This window comes from Rhinichthys klamathensis, unplaced genomic scaffold, assembly GCF_029890125.1.
Source record: "Rhinichthys klamathensis goyatoka isolate OS25496 unplaced genomic scaffold, OSU_Roscu_1.1 h1tg000679l_1, whole genome shotgun sequence".
NCBI classification, from domain to species: Eukaryota; Metazoa; Chordata; class Actinopteri; order Cypriniformes; family Leuciscidae; genus Rhinichthys; species Rhinichthys klamathensis.
This window is the reverse complement of record NW_026607111.1, coordinates 122,693-141,988: the sequence shown is the minus strand read 5'-3', so window position 1 is coordinate 141,988 and position 19,296 is coordinate 122,693. Positions and strand designations below refer to the sequence as shown.

The window sequence follows — 19,296 nt, the reverse complement described above, 5'->3', positions numbered from 1 at the left end:
GCCTCGGAATTCCTTCAGTCTGGGAAAGTCTAAGGATCCCCAAAAGGATAGCCAGGTTCCTCTGAGACCAGCAATTAAAAAGTTTCAGATGGACATTTGCTAATTTAAATACCAAGATATCTAATTACATACATCTGAAATGTCAAAATTATGAACAGTCAAAATCTCTACTGATTGACAGAAAGGCCAGAGGCATCCGAGAACAATTGTAACGCCTCTAAGATAATGGAACCCATTATGAAGTCCCTTTAGAGTAGACACTGATACATTTCTAGTGATGTCTTTATAAAGCGTCTGTACAGTCCTTGAAAGGGACTTTGGTACAGGCTTCACCCATTCTTGACCAAAGCCGAAAATTTTATTTATTACTGATGTGATGTTGAACCCGCAGAATCCCAGATGACGCATTTTTGCAAGTACGCTGTACTTTAGAGGAATTCTATTGGTGGAGTTGAGAAGTGCTGTGGACCAATGACATCGCGCTTTGTTGAGACGTTCAAAATAACATTTCTGACAGATACGAAAGGACTGGGCCATAAATCGGTGAGTTGTTTATTTTATACAACGGGAACAATGTTTTTTTTTACGAGTAATCCAAGGTTACCTACAATTTCTATAATTGAATAATACCTGACGTCTCGGAGACTCGACTGGGGGAGACATTCGCCCTTTGCTAACGGGCGGATTCCGCCTAACTACCACCGAAGAAGCGCGTGCCGCCCTTCTTCGGCGCTTCTCGCTCGCTCGCGCTATGCTTTCAATGTTTGAGCGCGACCGAGCACCCACAGCGGCTGCACTTTGAACACATAACGGTCAATAAACCAAAGACTGTAGTTCTGTAAATATATATTTATAACGTATGAACTGTTGTTTAGTTAAAGCTAGCAGGCTAAAAGCTAGCAGGCCAACAGAGCCCGCTGGTTGAGGCTGTTGGCTAACCGGTGTTAGTTAGCTTGTGTCGGGTGCTGTGATCGTACTGCTGTCCATCCAGATCCTCCAAGAGTAACACAAGTTTGGTGGAAGAGAGAAACCCATGTAGTTAATTAACCGGTTTAGGTGTTTGCTATAGACATAGGTAATAGTGTATTATCATTATTACTGAAGCTCAAGAAATTCATTAATATCGGTTGTTTTATGTGACATTAACTATTATTTATAAAGTGCCCTATGACTGATTTGCGAATGCGTTATTAATGATTTTACATCTGCTTTTTGACAGTACTCTAGAAGGCAATAATGTGTATTGAATAAAGGCAATAAACTTGTTTTTTATAGTTTTGTCTAATATTCAAGTAAAATCATATGTATTATAAATAATGACAGTAGTTTTAGTAATGTAAACATTTATATAAATATAATTACAGCTCAATATTAAATATTATAAAATTAATATTTTTGTTTATTTTAATTAATAACTTAATGAATACAATTGTTTCCTGTTGAATACACAGTAGCCTACTATTTGGTGATTGTTGGGTATATCATCCATTGCTGGGTGATACATATTCAGTTTAGAGACCTACCTAACTACCTGATGACATTTTAAAAAAATATATTGTTGACCCCTTTTGAAGAACCAATATATTTTGACAAATATTGGTCAAACTGAAAATCAGTCTATCTGTAACTATTACTGAATAAATTGGCCAGGTTAACCTTACTGACATATACTATACAGGCGATTGCCTTCTAGTGAAAGGAGGGATCATTTCATATCCAGATTTTGCAGAGGTAGACACAACTTCCTTACTAGTACAGACACTACTGGTCAAATATTACTCCGTTACAAGTAAAAGTTAAAGTACTTGTTTTTTAAAAGTACTTAAGTATCAATAAGTAAATGTCAATGCATTGTTTTATTACCGTATTGTGTTATGTAAAACTTACAGTACCTTATGCCTCTGAATCTATGCCTGCCTACCTACCCTCATATCAATATCAAATTTATTTCTAGAACACAGTTCCAGTAGTGGGATTGAATGTGAGATTGAATAAGTGCACTCAATAACGTCCACAATGGTTTTGGACACCCGAATGGCTGTTCCCTCAAATAGTGCCCTATTTAAAGTTTTATATTTGTCTTTCAAATGTAGTGAAGTTAAAGTAAAAAGTTTCCAGAAAAAATAATACTCAAGTAAAGTACAGATACTCAAAAAGTGTACTTAAGTACAGTACTCAAGTAAATGTACTTTGTTACTGTCCACCTCTGAGATTTTGTTGTTTACATACATTTAGGTGCAGCTTTGTTTCCGTTTAATATTCAAATTGTATGTTTATGATTGTCAGGATGAATTTGACTCTCATTTAAGCTTGCTCTGTGATATTCCAGCTGTAATTATTTAGTCTTTTGTGCTGTCTTGATAAATTATGCTGATTGAAACTGAGCATGGCTTTGTTTTTACCACAGTTTGCACATCATGTACAGTAGCACTCAGCCCCCTCATGATAACACTGATAACATGCTGTAAGGACATTTCACTTGCCATCTGCAATGGAATGTCTATTATTTTACATTCATCCTCCTTTCTTTCTTAAAACAATCCAGTCCATCCTCTTCCTGTCACCTCATGGAGGTGTGGCATGCAGCCGAATCAGCCAAAAAAACAAACATCCACTCATCAAACTAAAGCTTTAGTTTGTTTTTTGTTTTTTTTACACAGCAAGCAATGCTGTTTTTTTTAAGTAGTAACGCCAAAGGCTGCATTTATTTAATCAAATAGTAATTTTGTGAGTATCATTACAGTTTAAAATAACTGTTTTCAATTTCAATATATTTTTAAATGTAATTTATTCCTCTTCTGGCAAAGCTGAATTACTCCAGTCTTCTCTTTAGTCTGATCTGATTTGTTGCTCAAGGAAGATTTCTTCTTCTTATTGATTTTTTTGTGGAAACCGAAACTTTTGAAGATTCTTTGCTGATTAGAAACTTCAAAAGAACAGCATTTATTTAAAATAGTAACTTTGTAAATTTCTTTGATCAATTTAACGCATTGCTGAATAAAATAATTAATTTCTTATAAAAAAAAAACCTAGGCCTACATTACCAACGACAAACTTTTAAAAATGACTATTGTAGGTAAAATAACTTTAATCCTTATAAGTAAATAAATGAAGACTGTCAAAATATTTTTTTTAATAATCACAATTACTTAATATAATAATGTTGAATACAATAATGTTGTATATAAAAGTATGCATTAAACTTTCTAAAAGTTATCTTTCTCTTTTTTTTGTTAAATGAATGTTAAAGGGTTAGTTCACCCAAAAATGAAAATTCTGTCATCATTTACTCACCCTCATTTTTTTCTTCTGCTGAACACAAAAGAATATATTTTGAAGAATGTCGGTAAACCAAACAGTTGATGGACCCCATTGACGTCCATAGTATGGAAATAAAAAATACTAATACTATGGAAGTCAATGGGGCCCATCAACTGTTTGATTACAAACATTCTTCAAAATGTCTTCTTTTTCAGAGATTTAATTTTTGGGTGAACTATCCCTTTAAGTGCTAAATATTTAATTGAAAAATTTAGTAGGATTGCTGCAGTTTATTTTTATTTGTACATTTTCTGTTGCATCAAAAGAGGGCGCTGTTATTGGAATCAGACCTTAACATTTGACCCTTTTATCAAATGTTTTCATTTCTTGGCTTTATATGTGTATTATTGTTTTATATCAACATATTCTTGTTTGTTTCGAGCAGCCATGGAGTCGTCTTCAGTGTACATGTGCTTTCCCTGTTACCGGGAGTTTCCCACACTAGAGGAAGTGCTTGCACATCAGATGACCTGCACTGCAGAGACTCCACAACTCCTGCCCAATGAGACGCCTATCGAGGCTGCAGCCGCCGCTGCTGGTCTGTCACAGGTATATACACACACTTCACCCCTAAACTAATTCAAAGCTTTATCTTTCTGATAAAACTCGTCAGCCCACACAGGAAGTCATCTCTTTCCTGAGAGTCACATGACATAAATAGATTTGTCAAATTCCTTCTCATTAAATAATCATTTTTCTTTGTGGTGTTACTCAGCGTTATCTCTAAATGGGGTGCATTAACATGCGTTTCCTGAAAGCCAGTGAAAAATGTAATCTATTTTATTCCCTTAAAACCCCTTGAACTCGTAACTATAATTATCTCAAATAGACTAGAAAATTTGAAGAGGAGCTTCCCGTAATCCTGAATGGTGTACTGAAAGGATATGTAAAAGGATCATTTTGTAAGCGTATGTTTTTTTTGGGTTAATTTGCCTCTTCACTACAGGGGGGAAATTAGGCACTTGAGATTCTGTCTTTTACGCTCTGATGTGTATGCACTTTTACTGTAGTTGTTGTAAAAAAAGTCAAGTTTGAATTCGCGCTTGACTGTTTGTCTAATGATTTGAATCGCTCTCTTCAAGCTAGTTATTAGTCATAGTTGAAAAATACATTTTCTGTGTTTCTGCTTTATAAACAAGTAGCAAATCACCACTCAGAATAAATGAGAAAATGTGCCTTTTTCATTATTGTGTTGTGACAGACTAGGCCTCCCACTATTTCTCTATATAAAGGTTTTTGCGTATTTTGTTTTAATAAAAAAATAGAAAATGTACTTTTGATCCCATTTTTGACCCCGTTTTTTTCACATTTATATTTCTTTGTGTATATTATATGCACACACACACACACAAACATACACACACAATGGCCCTTATTTATCAAAAGTGCGTACACCAAATTTCCAGCGTACACCTGGCGTACACCCAAAACCACGGTGACTTTGAAATTTATCAATATGGACGTTGGCGTATGGCACGCTCAAATCCTACGCCAGCTCAGGAGGTGGTGTACATGTACGCACGTTTTGAGTTAGTGCGGAAATGCGCAGAAAAACAATTCCTAACACCATAAAATGCACTGACAAACTAAAAGATATGATATATTATGACCCACTGTAAAACAAAAAAACAAAAACATAGTAATTATTTACTTCAGTGTTTATTTTTGTGCAACATGGACTTCAATGTTTAATTTGTGTGACTTTACCAAAGCATTTGATTTATAAGCATATGTATTCCTTCAGTTGCGAGCCTGTGCGCTTTACCCTGACGTTTCATGGTTAGGCCTATCCCCGGCAGGTGCGCACGGACTGGGTTCGGTAACGAAAGGCTTTCAATGACCAACAAATAATTCAGACTGACAAAATAATAAAAAATACATTCTTCTTCTTTTAAATAATAATAATAATACAAATAATAATGACATTCTTCTTCTAAATAACAATAAGCGTCATTAATAATACAAATCATACTAATAATAAGAAGCATATTACAAATTGTCATGCAATTATTAATGTGAATGAATGGTAGGCCTACTCCACATCACATCATCATCATCACTATTGTACACCCCAATACATGTAACGTGATTCGAAATTGAATGCTAATTCAGAAGACGTGCTGTAAAATATTGCATTGTGATAGTTCATTTCGGCTCCACGTCAGAGAAGTTTCTCTTCTTTGCCGTCTTCCGTGTGTCCATGGCGTAAAATGAGGGCGTGGGGGAAGCGGAGACTTGGGCGTGTTATTCTAATGACGATCGTTTTCAGCCGTGGGATTTATCAAGGGCAGGTATTGCGTACACCTGGATTTCAAAGGTACGCACAGCTTCATAAATCAGGCGGTGAGAGGAGTGTAAGCATAATCTTACGCCAACATATACGCCCGTTTCTATGCAAGAATGATAAATGAGGGCCTGAAGTTTAAAGTTATAATACTATTTTTAATGTTTTATAATTATTATTAAATGTTAAAATGCAAAAAAAAAGCTGTTTAGGCCTGTTGTTATAATTTGCTGTATACTTTTTAATTATACCCTAATGCTGAAGGCTATAATTACTTATTTCATTCACAGAAATTGAAAACAAAGCACTATTTAATAAATGCAAATAGAAGTAAAACCCAATTACAACCCTATAAACAATCCACACTTATGACTCAGACACAGAGCCAAATAAGGACATGAGGTGACGTGAAGAGACCGGTAGTTAGTTTTTTGTTTTTGTTTATTTAGCATTAGTTATTTTATTACATGTTTTTATATCAATAGTTTTCACCTTATTTTTAGTATTATATTATAATGCTGATCCATATCAGCTGGTGGACAAGACGAGGCTGCAGTCTGTTCTGCCCATTCGCAGTGTCATCGTCTCTTTGACTTTGTTTTTAGATCTCCATCTGCTCTTATCTCATTTGAAACATCCACGCTGAAAATAGATACAACATAAGTGCATCTGCACATCCGGTTTATGGATGTCCTCAGCAAAACCTCCCTGTCTCTCTGAGTCATCCTCTCTACTCTTAATACCCTCTCATCAAGATGGCTTAAGTGGGTGCTTAAACTATATAAAAAAAAAAAACACAAACAGTTTTGGGCCATGTCAGTTCAATAGGCTGTCGCAGCCGGTTGCGTCAAATGACGGTAACACGGACCCCCACGCCGTGCCCTTAGTGTATATAAAATATTAAAGGAGTTGTACAATGCTGGTACAAGGGGACATAATGTCCACACTGAAAAGCTGGGAATAAAATCTAATTTAAACCTGCAAAACTAAAGCATTTTTACAAACACCTCAGTATGTTCTTAGACTCCCTGGAGAATTTATAATAAGTCTATGACAAATTGTCTAGTATCAATGATTAAGAGAAGGAAAAATCTTTTAAAAATGTTTTAAATGCATGTGTGTAATTTTAATTCATATAACTTTAGAAAATTTTAAAATGTAATGTATGTACAGTATATATATATATATATATATATATATATATATATATATTAGTCGTATATGATCGCACCACATATTACAATCTGAACTAACTGTGCCTTGTTGCAAAAGGTTAAATTATTATTTTAAGAGACGTAGCAGTGAAGCAGTTACATTTTTATTTAGGCGTATGCAAGACTGCTTCACAAGGTTGTAAAAAATGTTATGCAATTCTTTTAATGAGGCTTTTTTTCCCTGTAGTATTTTTCCCTTTTTTCACCCTGACATTTTTTACTTTATCCTCGCCATATGTCAAAATTAATTATAGTTCAGAAATCAAAACATGCAAATCCTAGAAGGGGTTTATTCAATTAATTATAGTTAAGAGTAGCATATTTAACTGTATTAAAAAAAAGAAAATTCAAACTAAACAAATGACCAAATGACCCAAATTCCCGCTACAATTGTCATAGCATGTCATATAACTTGATGTGTATGTTTTCTGTCATCTCACTAGGTGGCGATGCAGGCTATGTCCGTTCCCCAGATCCAGTCTCAGACAGCTGTTGATTTGTCTACTCTGCTAGCACAGAAGAAAACTTTTCAGTCCGATGCTCCGCGTGTTCTGTACCAGTGCGCTGACTGTGAGGTTCTCTTTGATGCTCTGTCACTGTGGCAACAGCACCGCAAGATGGGCTGTTGCCTTGAGACAGGACCTGGTCCTGGAGGAGAACAGAGTGAAGAAAGTCTCGAAACAGTAGCCCAACCGCTGCCTGGCCAGCCAGAATATCAGGACGCTGAGCAGGCACACGAACAGATGGAGGTGACAGAAGAAGGAGGACAGGAGAGCACTAGTCAAGTATTTGTGGAGGTTTCTGAAAGAGTTGCGACACCTGCGATCTCTCAGCAGGGTGTAGCAGACGACAGTGTCCCCAATGAACCTCCAGAGGTCCCGGTCACCCAGGACGCTGCGCCCGTGGAGACCTCGGCTCAAGAGAACAGCCCCGTCACAAGGCGAAGGGGGCAGAAGAAGGCCAAACCCCCCTCCAGCTTGCTCTGCGTGGAGTGTGGACAAAGCTTTAGTATGGTTCCAGAGCTCGTGACTCACCGCAAAACTCAGCATGGCTTGAAAGACGCCATACACCGGTGCACGGTGTGCGGAGAGGGCTTCCTCAACACCACTCTTTTCCTCTATCACCGTAAGCAGCACCGTTCAGAGGTGGAGGACGAACCCAAGCAGGCACCACCTACCATTCCACAGCTTTCCACAGCCATGCTGGAGGCCCCAGGCGAGGGACTTTTGCTTTTAGCCACAGCGGGAGAAGGCCAGAGCCTAATGGAGGTGACCACTCTGGAACAGACCATAACTGAGACCCCTGTAGCACACGTGGAGGTTGAGCTGGACAGTGATGGGATGAGAGGAACTGAGGCTCTCCAGACCGAGCAGGAACCTGCGGTGGAAGGCACCGAGATTTTGGTGGAGGAAAGTGAAGGAGCTAAGCAGGACGAAGGAATGGAGGTGGTCATTGATAAGATGGAGATGGAAATGAGCACTGTGGTTGAGGAGACCCAAGCAGAGGTGGAAAGTAATGCCCCTGAGGAATCTGTGACGGGACCCTCCTCTGCTTTCCTCTGCCATCAGTGCGGATCTGTTTTCACTTGCGATCAGGAGTTGGCCATACACCGCAGAACCGAGCACGGCCTGGAGGCGGCGTTGCACACTTGCACTGAGTGTGGGGCTGAGTTCATGAGCACCACGCAGTTCCTGTACCATCGCCGGGAGCATAAGAACACAGCTGCGGGACATCAACCCGGTGCTGAAGTGAAAAGCAGACTCTACCCTACTGCAGCTCCAGCTATTGTTGTGAAACCCAGAGACAGCGTGAACCTCAGGCAACCAGGTCAGACTAAGTGCAAGACACAATTCCAAAGAGACCTACTAAGTAGGATATCCGTACATGCTCTGTTGTTTGGGTGGTTTTCTAACGGATAATGTAACTCCATGTTTATGGTTCTAGGCTGCGCTGGGTCTTAAAATAGTCAGACCTGAGTACATTAACTCAGAAGAGAACTTTTGTACAATTGAGAAATTGTTGAAAACCATGCTTAAAGGGCTAGTTACCCAAGTCTGACATTATTTACTCACCCTCAAGTTGTTCCAAACCTGCATGAATATCTTTTCTTCTGCAGAACATAAAACATATATTTTGCAGAATGTTGATAGCCAATCCATTTTAGTTACTATTGTTAATTCCTTTTTTTTTTTTATGTATTATTTTATGTTCCTCTGAAGAATGAAAGTTATACAGTTTAGAACAACTATCCATTTAAGTAAAAGTTTTAACATTACTGATTAATTATGGTTTTGAAAGTACCAAATTAATTACTTGAATCAGAGGTTTTCAGTTTGGGATCTGGGAGCGGTGTAATATTTCAGAGAGCGAAAAAAAAGCCATTTATGCAGAATAATAAATTTGCAGTCTTATTCTGCTTTATAGTGACTGATCAGAAACTATAATTATAACTATTTTATTCTATTTTACAGATACTATTGTAATAGAAAATAAGAAATAAAGTAATTGCTTAAAATGCTTAAAACAAAAAAGGAAATAATATACTAACTGGAATATAATGCATAGAGTCAGTTTTTTTTGCAGTGTAGCCAACTTTATGTATCTGGACATTTTTGATCCACAGCTCACAAGAACATAAAATGTATGATGTTACACTACCTTTCAAAAGATTGGGGTCTGTGAAATATTTTTATGTTATTGAAAGAAGTCTCTTTCAAGAAAAAAAGAAGAAAAACAGTGAAAACCGTAATATTCTGAAATATTATCATAATTTTATTAATATGCGAAACTGATACCTGCTAAGTACTACAAATTTCTGTTTATCTGATAGTGACAGATTGTGATATGGTACATTACTTATCAGTATTTCAAAATGTTCACAAATTAATTTGATATTACATGGACAGTCTCTTCTGTTTAGATTCTCCATTAACCGTGTTTCTGTCAACAGCAGCAGCAGCAGCAGCAGCTGGAGACGGGGCCATTGAGGCCCCCGCCAAGCTGAGTCGCGACTGGTCACGCACCGCCCTGCCCCACGAGTGCCCACACTGTGGCCAGGGCTTTACACGGCGCAGCCGCCTGCGTGAGCATGTGTTCCAGCACACGGGCGAGAAACTCTTCAACTGCAAAATTTGCAAAAAGAGCTTCCCAACTCCGGCCAACCTGCTGCGTCACAACCTGACCCACGGAGGATCCCGCATATTCAACTGCCCCCTCTGTGACAAGCGCTTCTTCCAGCCGACGTCACTTAAACGGCACATGCTGATTCACCAGGGGAAACCCCAGGATCGCAGGGTCAGAGGCAGAGGGAAAGGCAGGGGACAATCAAGTGATGGGCGTCTACACATCTGCCCAGAGTGCCCAGCCAGCTTCAAGTTTGAGTCCCAGCTGAAGAGTCACAGGTCTGTGTTTTACCCAACAATCTAAATTCATTATTTGCTCACCGTCATGCATTTCTTCTGCAAAACAAAACAAAATATTTTTTTTAAGAATTAATTATTTTTGTCTGTGCAATCAAAGTGAATGGGGTCCAAAACACTTATTTTATGGACAGAAAAAAACCCACTTTCAAAATATCTTCTTTTGTTTTCAAACAGATCAAACAGCCTTTGTTTAGAATGACACAACTGTCTCTTTAAATATATCCATCCTCCTCCATAGCTTGTTCTCAGAGATGATTGATATTAAATCTGACTGTAAATAGAGATGGAAAGGTATAAGTAGTCAGCAAGAACCTAAATTGTCTGGCGCTGCTTACAAATCCGATTTGGTTTTCAAATCCGATCTTTAGAAGCGACTGTCCGCACTGTGATTTAGCAAGTGATGAAATCTGATCCGTTTGTTCAGACGGTGTAGTCAGTAGTATCCGATGCATCAACATGGCTTGCTGGAGTAATGATGTAAGTAAGCGTCACCACGATGCCAGTGTTTCTCAAACAACAACTCAAACTAGCTGTCAGTGTGGGAAGAGAGGACGGAAAGCTGCCTCTTCTCCTGTCTATCATGACAGCTCGCTGCCGTGCTGAACTACGAGGCGTGTGAACAGATGCATTTTGTGTATATAGTGAAAATGATGTATACAGTTGTAAACATGGAAAGTATTACGTGTGGGGTTTTTTTGTGCAATGGAAAGGCCATTTTATTTGAGTGGGAATTAAAGATGACACCAGACCAATCACAGAGTTGTTTCTGTTTGGTTAACAAGCTCTGTTCGTGCCCTTCCTTGTTATGGTCTGTGACCCTACAGGTTTTTCTGTACCAGAAACACTTTGCCTGTCAAACCGTGCAACGTCAGGAAGAGGTCTGATTAGTCTCTTAGAGAAGTGATCAATTAAACAAGTCCCTCTGACATTTCTCACTGACTCCCATGTGATGTATTTAGCAATGCCTTCATTTGGCAGCCAGTCAATGTGAATCTTGCAGAAATCAGAACAGGAGCACTAAACAGTCACCCTGGACATTCAGCATCTTACTGTTGTGTTTATAGTATGTGGCTTTGCTTTTGCTGCTGGAAAAATGGTAAAATAATACTAGAGAAAAGGGTGGCAGATAACTGGGTCAGGGAGATTATTATTTTTTTTTAAGTTGGAAAAAAAGTCAGCAAAGATGCATTAAACTAATCAAATTTGTCAGGAAATACATTTATTATGTTTCAATAGATTTCTATTTAAAATAAATGCTATTAATTATTTTAAACTTTCAATTGATCAATGAATCTTGAAAAAAAAAAAATTAAGCTGCACAACTGTTTTCAACATTGATGATAGGAAATGTTTCTTGAGCACTAAATCAGCATATTAAAAAATGAGTAGAAATGAATGAGGGGTGAGTGTTTCCAGTACAGAAAACACAAAAGAAATGTTGCTAAACATCATGCTAAGTTATATTTGAGAATAATTCATCTACGAGTGTCTTTGTTAATGTTTTGACACCAATAATAGGGTTTCATATACGTTTTTTGTTGTGGTTCTGTATTTAGTTTTTTAGCCATAAATAAATATGTAATTTGAAATAAAATTGGAAAACATTCTGATTAAAATGTTTGCATAGCTGAACACTTAGGGAGCTGCCGATGGAAAAAAGAAATCGGTAGAGTGAAAGCTTCTTTCTACTGAAGTACCTTAATGATGGTCTAGTGTGAGATATGACTCCTTGCCTTACACGATTGCAGTTATTTCCTCTGTCTTTGGTGTCATCAGCATTTTGACTACATTTGAACGTGTTGTTATTTACCCTGGTATAAGTTGAATTCTTCTAAACAAGTTCAATAAGTAGAATGCAGAATGCCTTTTTATAATACATAATGTAAGATTATAATGCCTACTTATTTTAAACTCTATTCACAGGGGCTTTCATTACTGAATTTCTCATAATGGTCTGAGGCACAGGAGTAAAACACATTAATGCTGCATTAGTACAGGGCTATTATCTCTCAAACATCAAAGTTTCTTGATTTTCCAGAGCACTGATACAGCTAATAAGCATATGTCAGTAATTTACTGAAACTGCGTTCTTAATTGAAATGTCAATAATGAAAAAAAATTAAGATGATCTCTTTTTTTTTTTTTTTAGTCATTTTACTGAGGGCACTGGTTAAAGATGACATTGCCATGAGACTGAGAAGTAAATATGAGCAGTAATTATTGATGTCAGCAATAATTACTAAGGTCCCTGGTGATTTGGATCCCAATGCGAGTGGGCTTTAAGACATTTATAGAGGCTGCCACTCTCCCGCACGCCTATGTTTAATGACTTTTCTTCAGCTCAAAGTTGAAGCTGCATTATTTCTCTTGATGTTAATTATACCTTTATGCGAGTGCATGACTGTGTGGCTTATGAAATGTGAGTGAATTTAAACGTGGCTTTTCTCACATAGCGATTGTTTCTGGATTGGCTCCAGGGATTGCAAGATGCAGCCTTTCTTATTCACTTTCTCTCTTTTTTTTCCCTGTTCTAGACTCCTACACACCAGCCATCCCTTCCCTTGCAATGTGTGCGGGGAGGCATTTATACGACGCAAAGAGCTGGACCTCCACTCTCTCATCCACCAAGGTCAGCCTATAGGAAACAATCACACATTCAGCCTTTTGTCCTTACGAGCTCTCATTCACACACTATTTCTGTTGCGCTCATGTGTTAGGATTAGGGCTGTCGTTTGATTAAAAATGTAATCAAATACTGATTAATTGAATTAAGCGCATATCAATATTTGCTGAGAAAAGGCTCCAAATGAAGATATTTCAAAGGCATTATATCATTGTGGCAGACAAAAGACATTACAAAAAAAAGTACCTTTAGAAGTCTATGTATTGTCTGTATATAAAATGAATAATTGCATTATTGTTTTTATTATACACATAATAATTATAGTGAATATTATTTATATATATATATATGAAAATGTAATTTATTTGGTTAATATCTCTCTCTCTCGCTCTCTCTCTCTATTTATATATTTGTGACATTTTACTGAGTTTATGTGTATAGTCTCTCTCTGTGTGTGTATAAATATATATGTGTGTGTGTGTGTATATATATATACCGCGTATACTAAATGAGGCAAGGGTGTAGAGTTACATTCAAGCTATTTTAAAGCATGAAGAATTTTTTTTTTCAAGGAAAAAACATTGAAATATGTCATTTTGGTGATCAAAGATGAGTTTTAAGGGATCAAATTATTGACTTTTGTAATGGCTATTCAATGTATATTAAATGCCGTAAATGATCATGGACATCCCTAATACACTCACAAACTCACTCAATTCTCCACAGCTCTGTCTGGGTTCATGTTTGTGTGTCTGACCACACACACACACCAACTCTTTGACAGACCTGTCAAATGAATGAGCTTTCATCGATTCCTTCCCAGTAAATAGATGGGGTCAGAGGTCACATTGATCAGGATGGCTTGTGTGTGTATTGATAAGATCAGCTGCTGATCACTATCACCTCTGATCAGAGCCTCTTACATGTATCAGTCCCCTGCCGCAGATGTTCCTCCCTTCAGCTAAGCAGAGGGAGAGAATAAAGCAGAATCATTTTCTTATATAGGTGTAAACAAGGGAGTGCAGTGTTGCTTAGTAGAAGCTTTTAAAAGCCTGTAAAGGTCAGTGAAGCAGTCACAGTCTGACAGTTTGAATGCACTGCATCTAAACATCACATCACCCGTAACCCCCATAAAGTGCTGTTATTTCTGCGTATGCGCTGTGCATTCTGTGAAATGTCTGTTTATCAGCCGCCCTCCCTCTGATTGGTACTGTGTAAAATAGGGGGATCTTTTTGTCCGCTCATGTTTGATGCTCTCTTTGTCTGCAGCCCTCTTTTCAGATAAGGAACAAACAATACGTGTTTTTGTTTATTCATTTGATAAGAAGCCACAGATGTATTTTTGCTTGAGTGTGTGTAAGGAAACGTGTGCATAAACATAAGTATCTCTCATGTGCGATACATCAGAAGCCAAGGACTAGAGGGGTCTGTGTGGCTCTCCATTTCTCTTATTGTAGATAAGCACTTTATATGTGAGTTGGGTAAGTTGGCCACTTTTAACTTAAGTTGTCCTCTAGTCAAGGAGAAATAAAGCTAAAACAGAAAGTGACTATAACATATGACCATAGAAATTTGAATTCTCAGGGGAAAAAAAGGTCGATTGGCACACCTTTCCCCACATTAGTGGGTAAAATGTGTCATTTAAAGGGGTAAGTTGAATTGTTAGGTAATGTCAATGATTCATATTTCAATAGCATTTGTGAGAAGAGCCACTGGCACAGTTTACACTGAAGCATCTGACACACTTACCCACAGCTACCATTTTGGATAAAATAGTTCATTTAATAATCCCAATTTTTTAATGGCTTAATGTATTGACATTTCATAAAGAACCTGGATAAATTTGCTTTTTTATAAAATACATTTTTACCTGCATGTAGAAAATTTACTTAAGCGTGCAAAAAAAAAAAAAGCTTGGTCCCTCAATCAAATATTTGATGGGCCCTTTCTAAATATGGTCATGTGAAAAGAAAAGGGTTGCACAGTTGCTAGTAGTTGTATTTTTATGGTATTTTGGGATATCAAAAGCTGGATGAAAATACCAAGTTGCGCATAAAATTTTAAAATGCAGGTAAAGTGTATTTTATATGAATTGAGGCAGATAATTTGTTGTATCCATTAAGAAGACATGCGCATAAACTACGATGGAAACACATTTACCAAGTAAATTCCTTGATGCGCAACAATAAACTCGTGACTTTGTCTCAGCAGATCATGTGATTGGATAACTGGACTAACCAGAAGACCAATATCATTGCACAGCATTTCAAATGTTTTTTTAGTCATTCTGAAATGCCTGAGCCAAAGTCTGTTATCAAAATGATTTGGTATAATTACCTTCCAGAACTCAACTGTCTCACACAATTGTGTTCCCACACATCAGACATCCACCTCCGAATGAAAGATAACATGACGGTGTTTGTTTCATCTGTGCGCTCTCTGATGTGAAAATTGTTTATTATGTTAGAAAAAATAGCTACAGTGACTTTCCCGATTGCAGCCTCTTCCATTTTTATTATTGAGAATTTGCACCAGTTTCCCATGAAGTGAGGATTTTGTTTTCTTGAACACATGATATGGAAATGGTGCTTTTTTTGCAAATGTTGTATGCGATATTCAAATTTTTCATATAAGTTAAATTCGCAACTTTGGATGGAAACAAAGCTAGTGACACATCTTACCCCGCTCTCAAACCCCTGCAATCCCTCTGTCTTTGTTTGTAGATAAAGAACCAAAGACGTGTCCTAACTGCGGCTCTCAGTTCCTGAATCAGACCGTGCTGGACACACACCTGCAGCGGTGCACGGGGGAGGAGACGGGACGCCGCAGATATAAAGGTCAGGGAAGGGGCAAGGTGGGAGGTCAGCTGGAGTGCGATATGTGTGGCCATCGCTGTGTGACTCAGGATGGTCTCGACCTGCATCGCCTCTCCCACACGGGTCAGACACCCCTGCGGTGCCCGCTCACCCCCTGCAGACGGCGCTTCGCCTCCAGTGCTGCATTAGGGGAGCATCTCGTGGCTCACTGCTGTGGAGCATTAGGCAAAAGAAACGCCCCTCGCCGCTTCACATGTGAGTTCTGCGGGAAGGAGTTTGCCTATGCGTCCACCTTCACCGTTCACATGAGAACGCACACCAACGAAAGACCCTTTGAGGTACGTTTCTTTCAGGAAAGAGAGAACTTGAATGGCTCAAATTATTATGTTGTTTATTATGGTTTTATTGTAATATTTTGGACGCTTTTGGCACCTGCCCAGGGACTGCAGATGGGAATTAGCTTTTAGCTAAATCTGGTACAGTACATATATTGCACATTGTCCCTGTTAAATAAATAAATATGTGCTGGTTCCAGTGTTCATGTTTATTTCAATCTTTTGTTTAGTTTGTACAGTTTACTATTTTTTTAATAAAAAATCCATCACAGTAGCCATCATAGAAATGCATTACATTTATAAATATATTAAAATATAAAAATTAAATAAAAATTCAAAAATATTTCCAAATATTACTGCTTTTAATGTAGCCTTGATGAGCATAAGAGACAAATAATATATTTTTTTTCAAGGTATAAATATTTAAGAAATTTAAACATAATTAATAAAAATGATTTATCAACATAAAATATGAAAACCTAAGCTATTAAATAGTAGATAAAAGGTATTTTATGCTTATTTATTTGCTTTTATACTTATTTACATTTACATGTTGCAAACTTATAGCTATCATAACATTTTTACAGCATACATTTTTTGTTTTTTCATAAGAATTTTGTCCGATCTTTGTAATTAAAATCATATGTTCATATAATTTTCGTCTTGTCTACCTCATTAGTCATAATCAGAAAATCTTTCCTCATCACAATCTTTTCACACTTTCTCACATCTGTTTCAGTGCACTCATTGTGGGAAGCGTTTCCGGCAGCTTCCGCACCTGCAGGATCACGAGCGCATTCACAGCGGCGAGCGGCCGTTCACGTGCTGGGTGTGCGGTAAAAGCTTCAGTGTAGCAGCCAGGCTAACGGAGCACGCCCGTGTGCACAGCGGAGAACGCCCGTACGTCTGCCCTCGCTGTCCCACCGCCTTCCGCTCACGACCCAACCTCGACAAACACATGCGTCTGCACGCCAACGACCCCGTGGATCCTTCTGCACAGCTGGATGATGATGCAGCAGTACAGACCATCCTCTTAGTACAGGAGTCTGCCTCCTCTTCACCATCCTCCTCGTCCGCCATGCCTGTGATCCAGGAGGGCATGTTGGTGGCAGAGGAAGGCAACTCTGTGGTCTTCCTGCACCCCAACCTTAGCATGCCCACCATCACTGTGCCCTCTATAAATGTTCCCAACATCTCTGTAGTGGCAGGTCAGGATGTGCCTCACACTATTGAGGTTATTTTAGAGGAGACTGTGTAAAGATGATGATGGATGGGGGGGGGGGGGGGGGGGGAGGGGGGGGGTGTATGAACCTAACATGATTTAGTTTTTTTTTGGAAAGGCAGATTCAGCAATAGATAAACAACAGGTCAGGTCTTAACAAAAGTCTATTTGTACGTGTGGATTTGTGAGAGACGCCTCTTTGACTAGGATATATTTTGCTTTTGTGATATAGATGTACAACGATTCAGCATCTTTACCCTGGAGAAAACAAAATCACAAAGCCTGTTGTAATTAAACTTGCCTCTGTAATTACGCTTTAATTTTATCTTTTCATTTGAGTCTTTTATTTGCCTTTAATACAAAAAGTGGACCATAATTTGTGGTGTTAAATTTTAATAAAAAGCTTGAGCTTGTTGGGGTCTATTAATGTTTCATTTTGAAGAGATTTTTAAGTGTGCAAACTGAATACAGTCGGTGAGAAAGTGTTCTTGTCAGCTCACCGATGACTGCGCATGAAGCTTGGGCCAGTCAGGAAAAAATAATTTTTGCTGATCATTTTGAATGAATTGAAGGTGCAATGTTAGAATTTTTAATCATCTAGTTTTTTTCTATACCAAGATTGTTATTGATTTTTGCACCGCAAACACTCCTAATTCCATTTCCTTGTAAAAAAAGAAAAAAAAGTTGCTTATTTTGATGTGTTGACTAACATACTAAAGCACAATTAAAGTATTTGATTATAATTTTAACTGCAGTGTTATATGATGTACTAAATTGCAAGTTCATCATTACGCATGCCATACAAGTTTCAATAGAAATTACATTAAAGTATATTTTAGTTGGCCAAAAATGATTGTCTGTACGTGTACATACGGCAACACACTTTAACCCCATTTCAAAAACAGTAGAAGTAATTATCAAATTACAAATTAGTCTTCCCTAAGATGGATCAACTAACTGCATGTAATATAAATTTAAACTATAATACATGTTCATTTAATTGTAAATAACATGGGAGTAAGTGTATGAAGACATTACATTTTATTCGTTATGAAGTATATTATTTTAAAGTACTTCCTTAAGTACTGCCAAAGTGTACTTCTTTTTCACATGGCTTTAAAGGTGCTATTTAAAGCGATTTTTATTTAACTGAATGCTACAAAATAAAATCTACTGCTTGAGTAGATTTAAATTGTCAGGATCCAACCATCACTGGAATAACTGTCCTGAAATATCACTCTCATGTCTTTTACAGTTTCTTTACAATAAAATAAAAATGTGATTGCTTGTCTAGCCAATCAGAAGGCTTTTGAGGTGCTTTCCGCCTGTCAATCATTTTGCGCGTTCACAGCTGGTAGTCCATATGTGGGAAGCCGGAAGCTGAGCGCGTGACTGATGATCTTGAAGGTTTTCCTGAGTTTGCAGGGTGCGAAAATGCTGGCAACTTCTTGGAACGTCTTAAGTAGTGTATCTGTTCAAGGGAATCTTTTCACTACAATTAAACGCAGGTAAAAAAAATACCAGGCTGGTATCACCTTTAAACATTTACAGAAATGTAGTAATAATAATTATCCTACCTGTAGGCTATTTACGGTTGCTAAGCAACATAGAGATATGACGCACTGATAATGTGCGGTCCCAGGTGTGCGGCCACTCGGAAAAATGACCCGATAGCTGCAGGAAAGAGGCATCATTTGTCCTGCCAATCTGCCTCAGAATTGTGTGCTGAGAACCAGGCCTGTTTTTGTGCAGGCACAAATGAAACAACGTGGGGGAAAGCGTTTAAAAGGGATAGTTCATCCAAAAATTATTTTTTTTGTCTTTACTCCTCATGATGTTCCAAACACTTAAGACTTTCGTTCATCTTGAAAATATTGAATTACGTTAATATCGTTCATCTTGAATTTATCAATATCTGGGGAATTTCTCTCCCTCCATTGAGAGCTATGCAACAACCACTTTGATGCTTCAAAAAGTTAATACAGAGACTGTAAAACTAATCCATAAGAATTGAGCGTAGTCCAAAAATTTCTGAAGAGACACAATCGCTTTATATGAT

General features: G+C 37.8%; 1 protein-coding gene across 1 annotated transcript; it reads left to right on the top strand.

The window, feature by feature from the left end:
* The first annotated feature begins 468 nt into the window (after positions 1–468).
* Positions 469–17,280, top strand: znf574 (zinc finger protein 574). Its single transcript, XM_056241871.1, has 7 exons — positions 469–543; positions 3,707–3,870; positions 7,263–8,604; positions 9,773–10,220; positions 12,776–12,870; positions 15,588–16,018; positions 16,755–17,280. The coding sequence occupies exons 2-7, from the start codon at positions 3,709–3,711 to the stop codon at positions 17,271–17,273; spliced, it is 2,997 nt and encodes a 998-aa protein (XP_056097846.1). The 5' UTR covers positions 469–543; positions 3,707–3,708; the 3' UTR covers positions 17,274–17,280.
* The last annotated feature ends 2,016 nt before the right edge of the window (positions 17,281–19,296 follow it).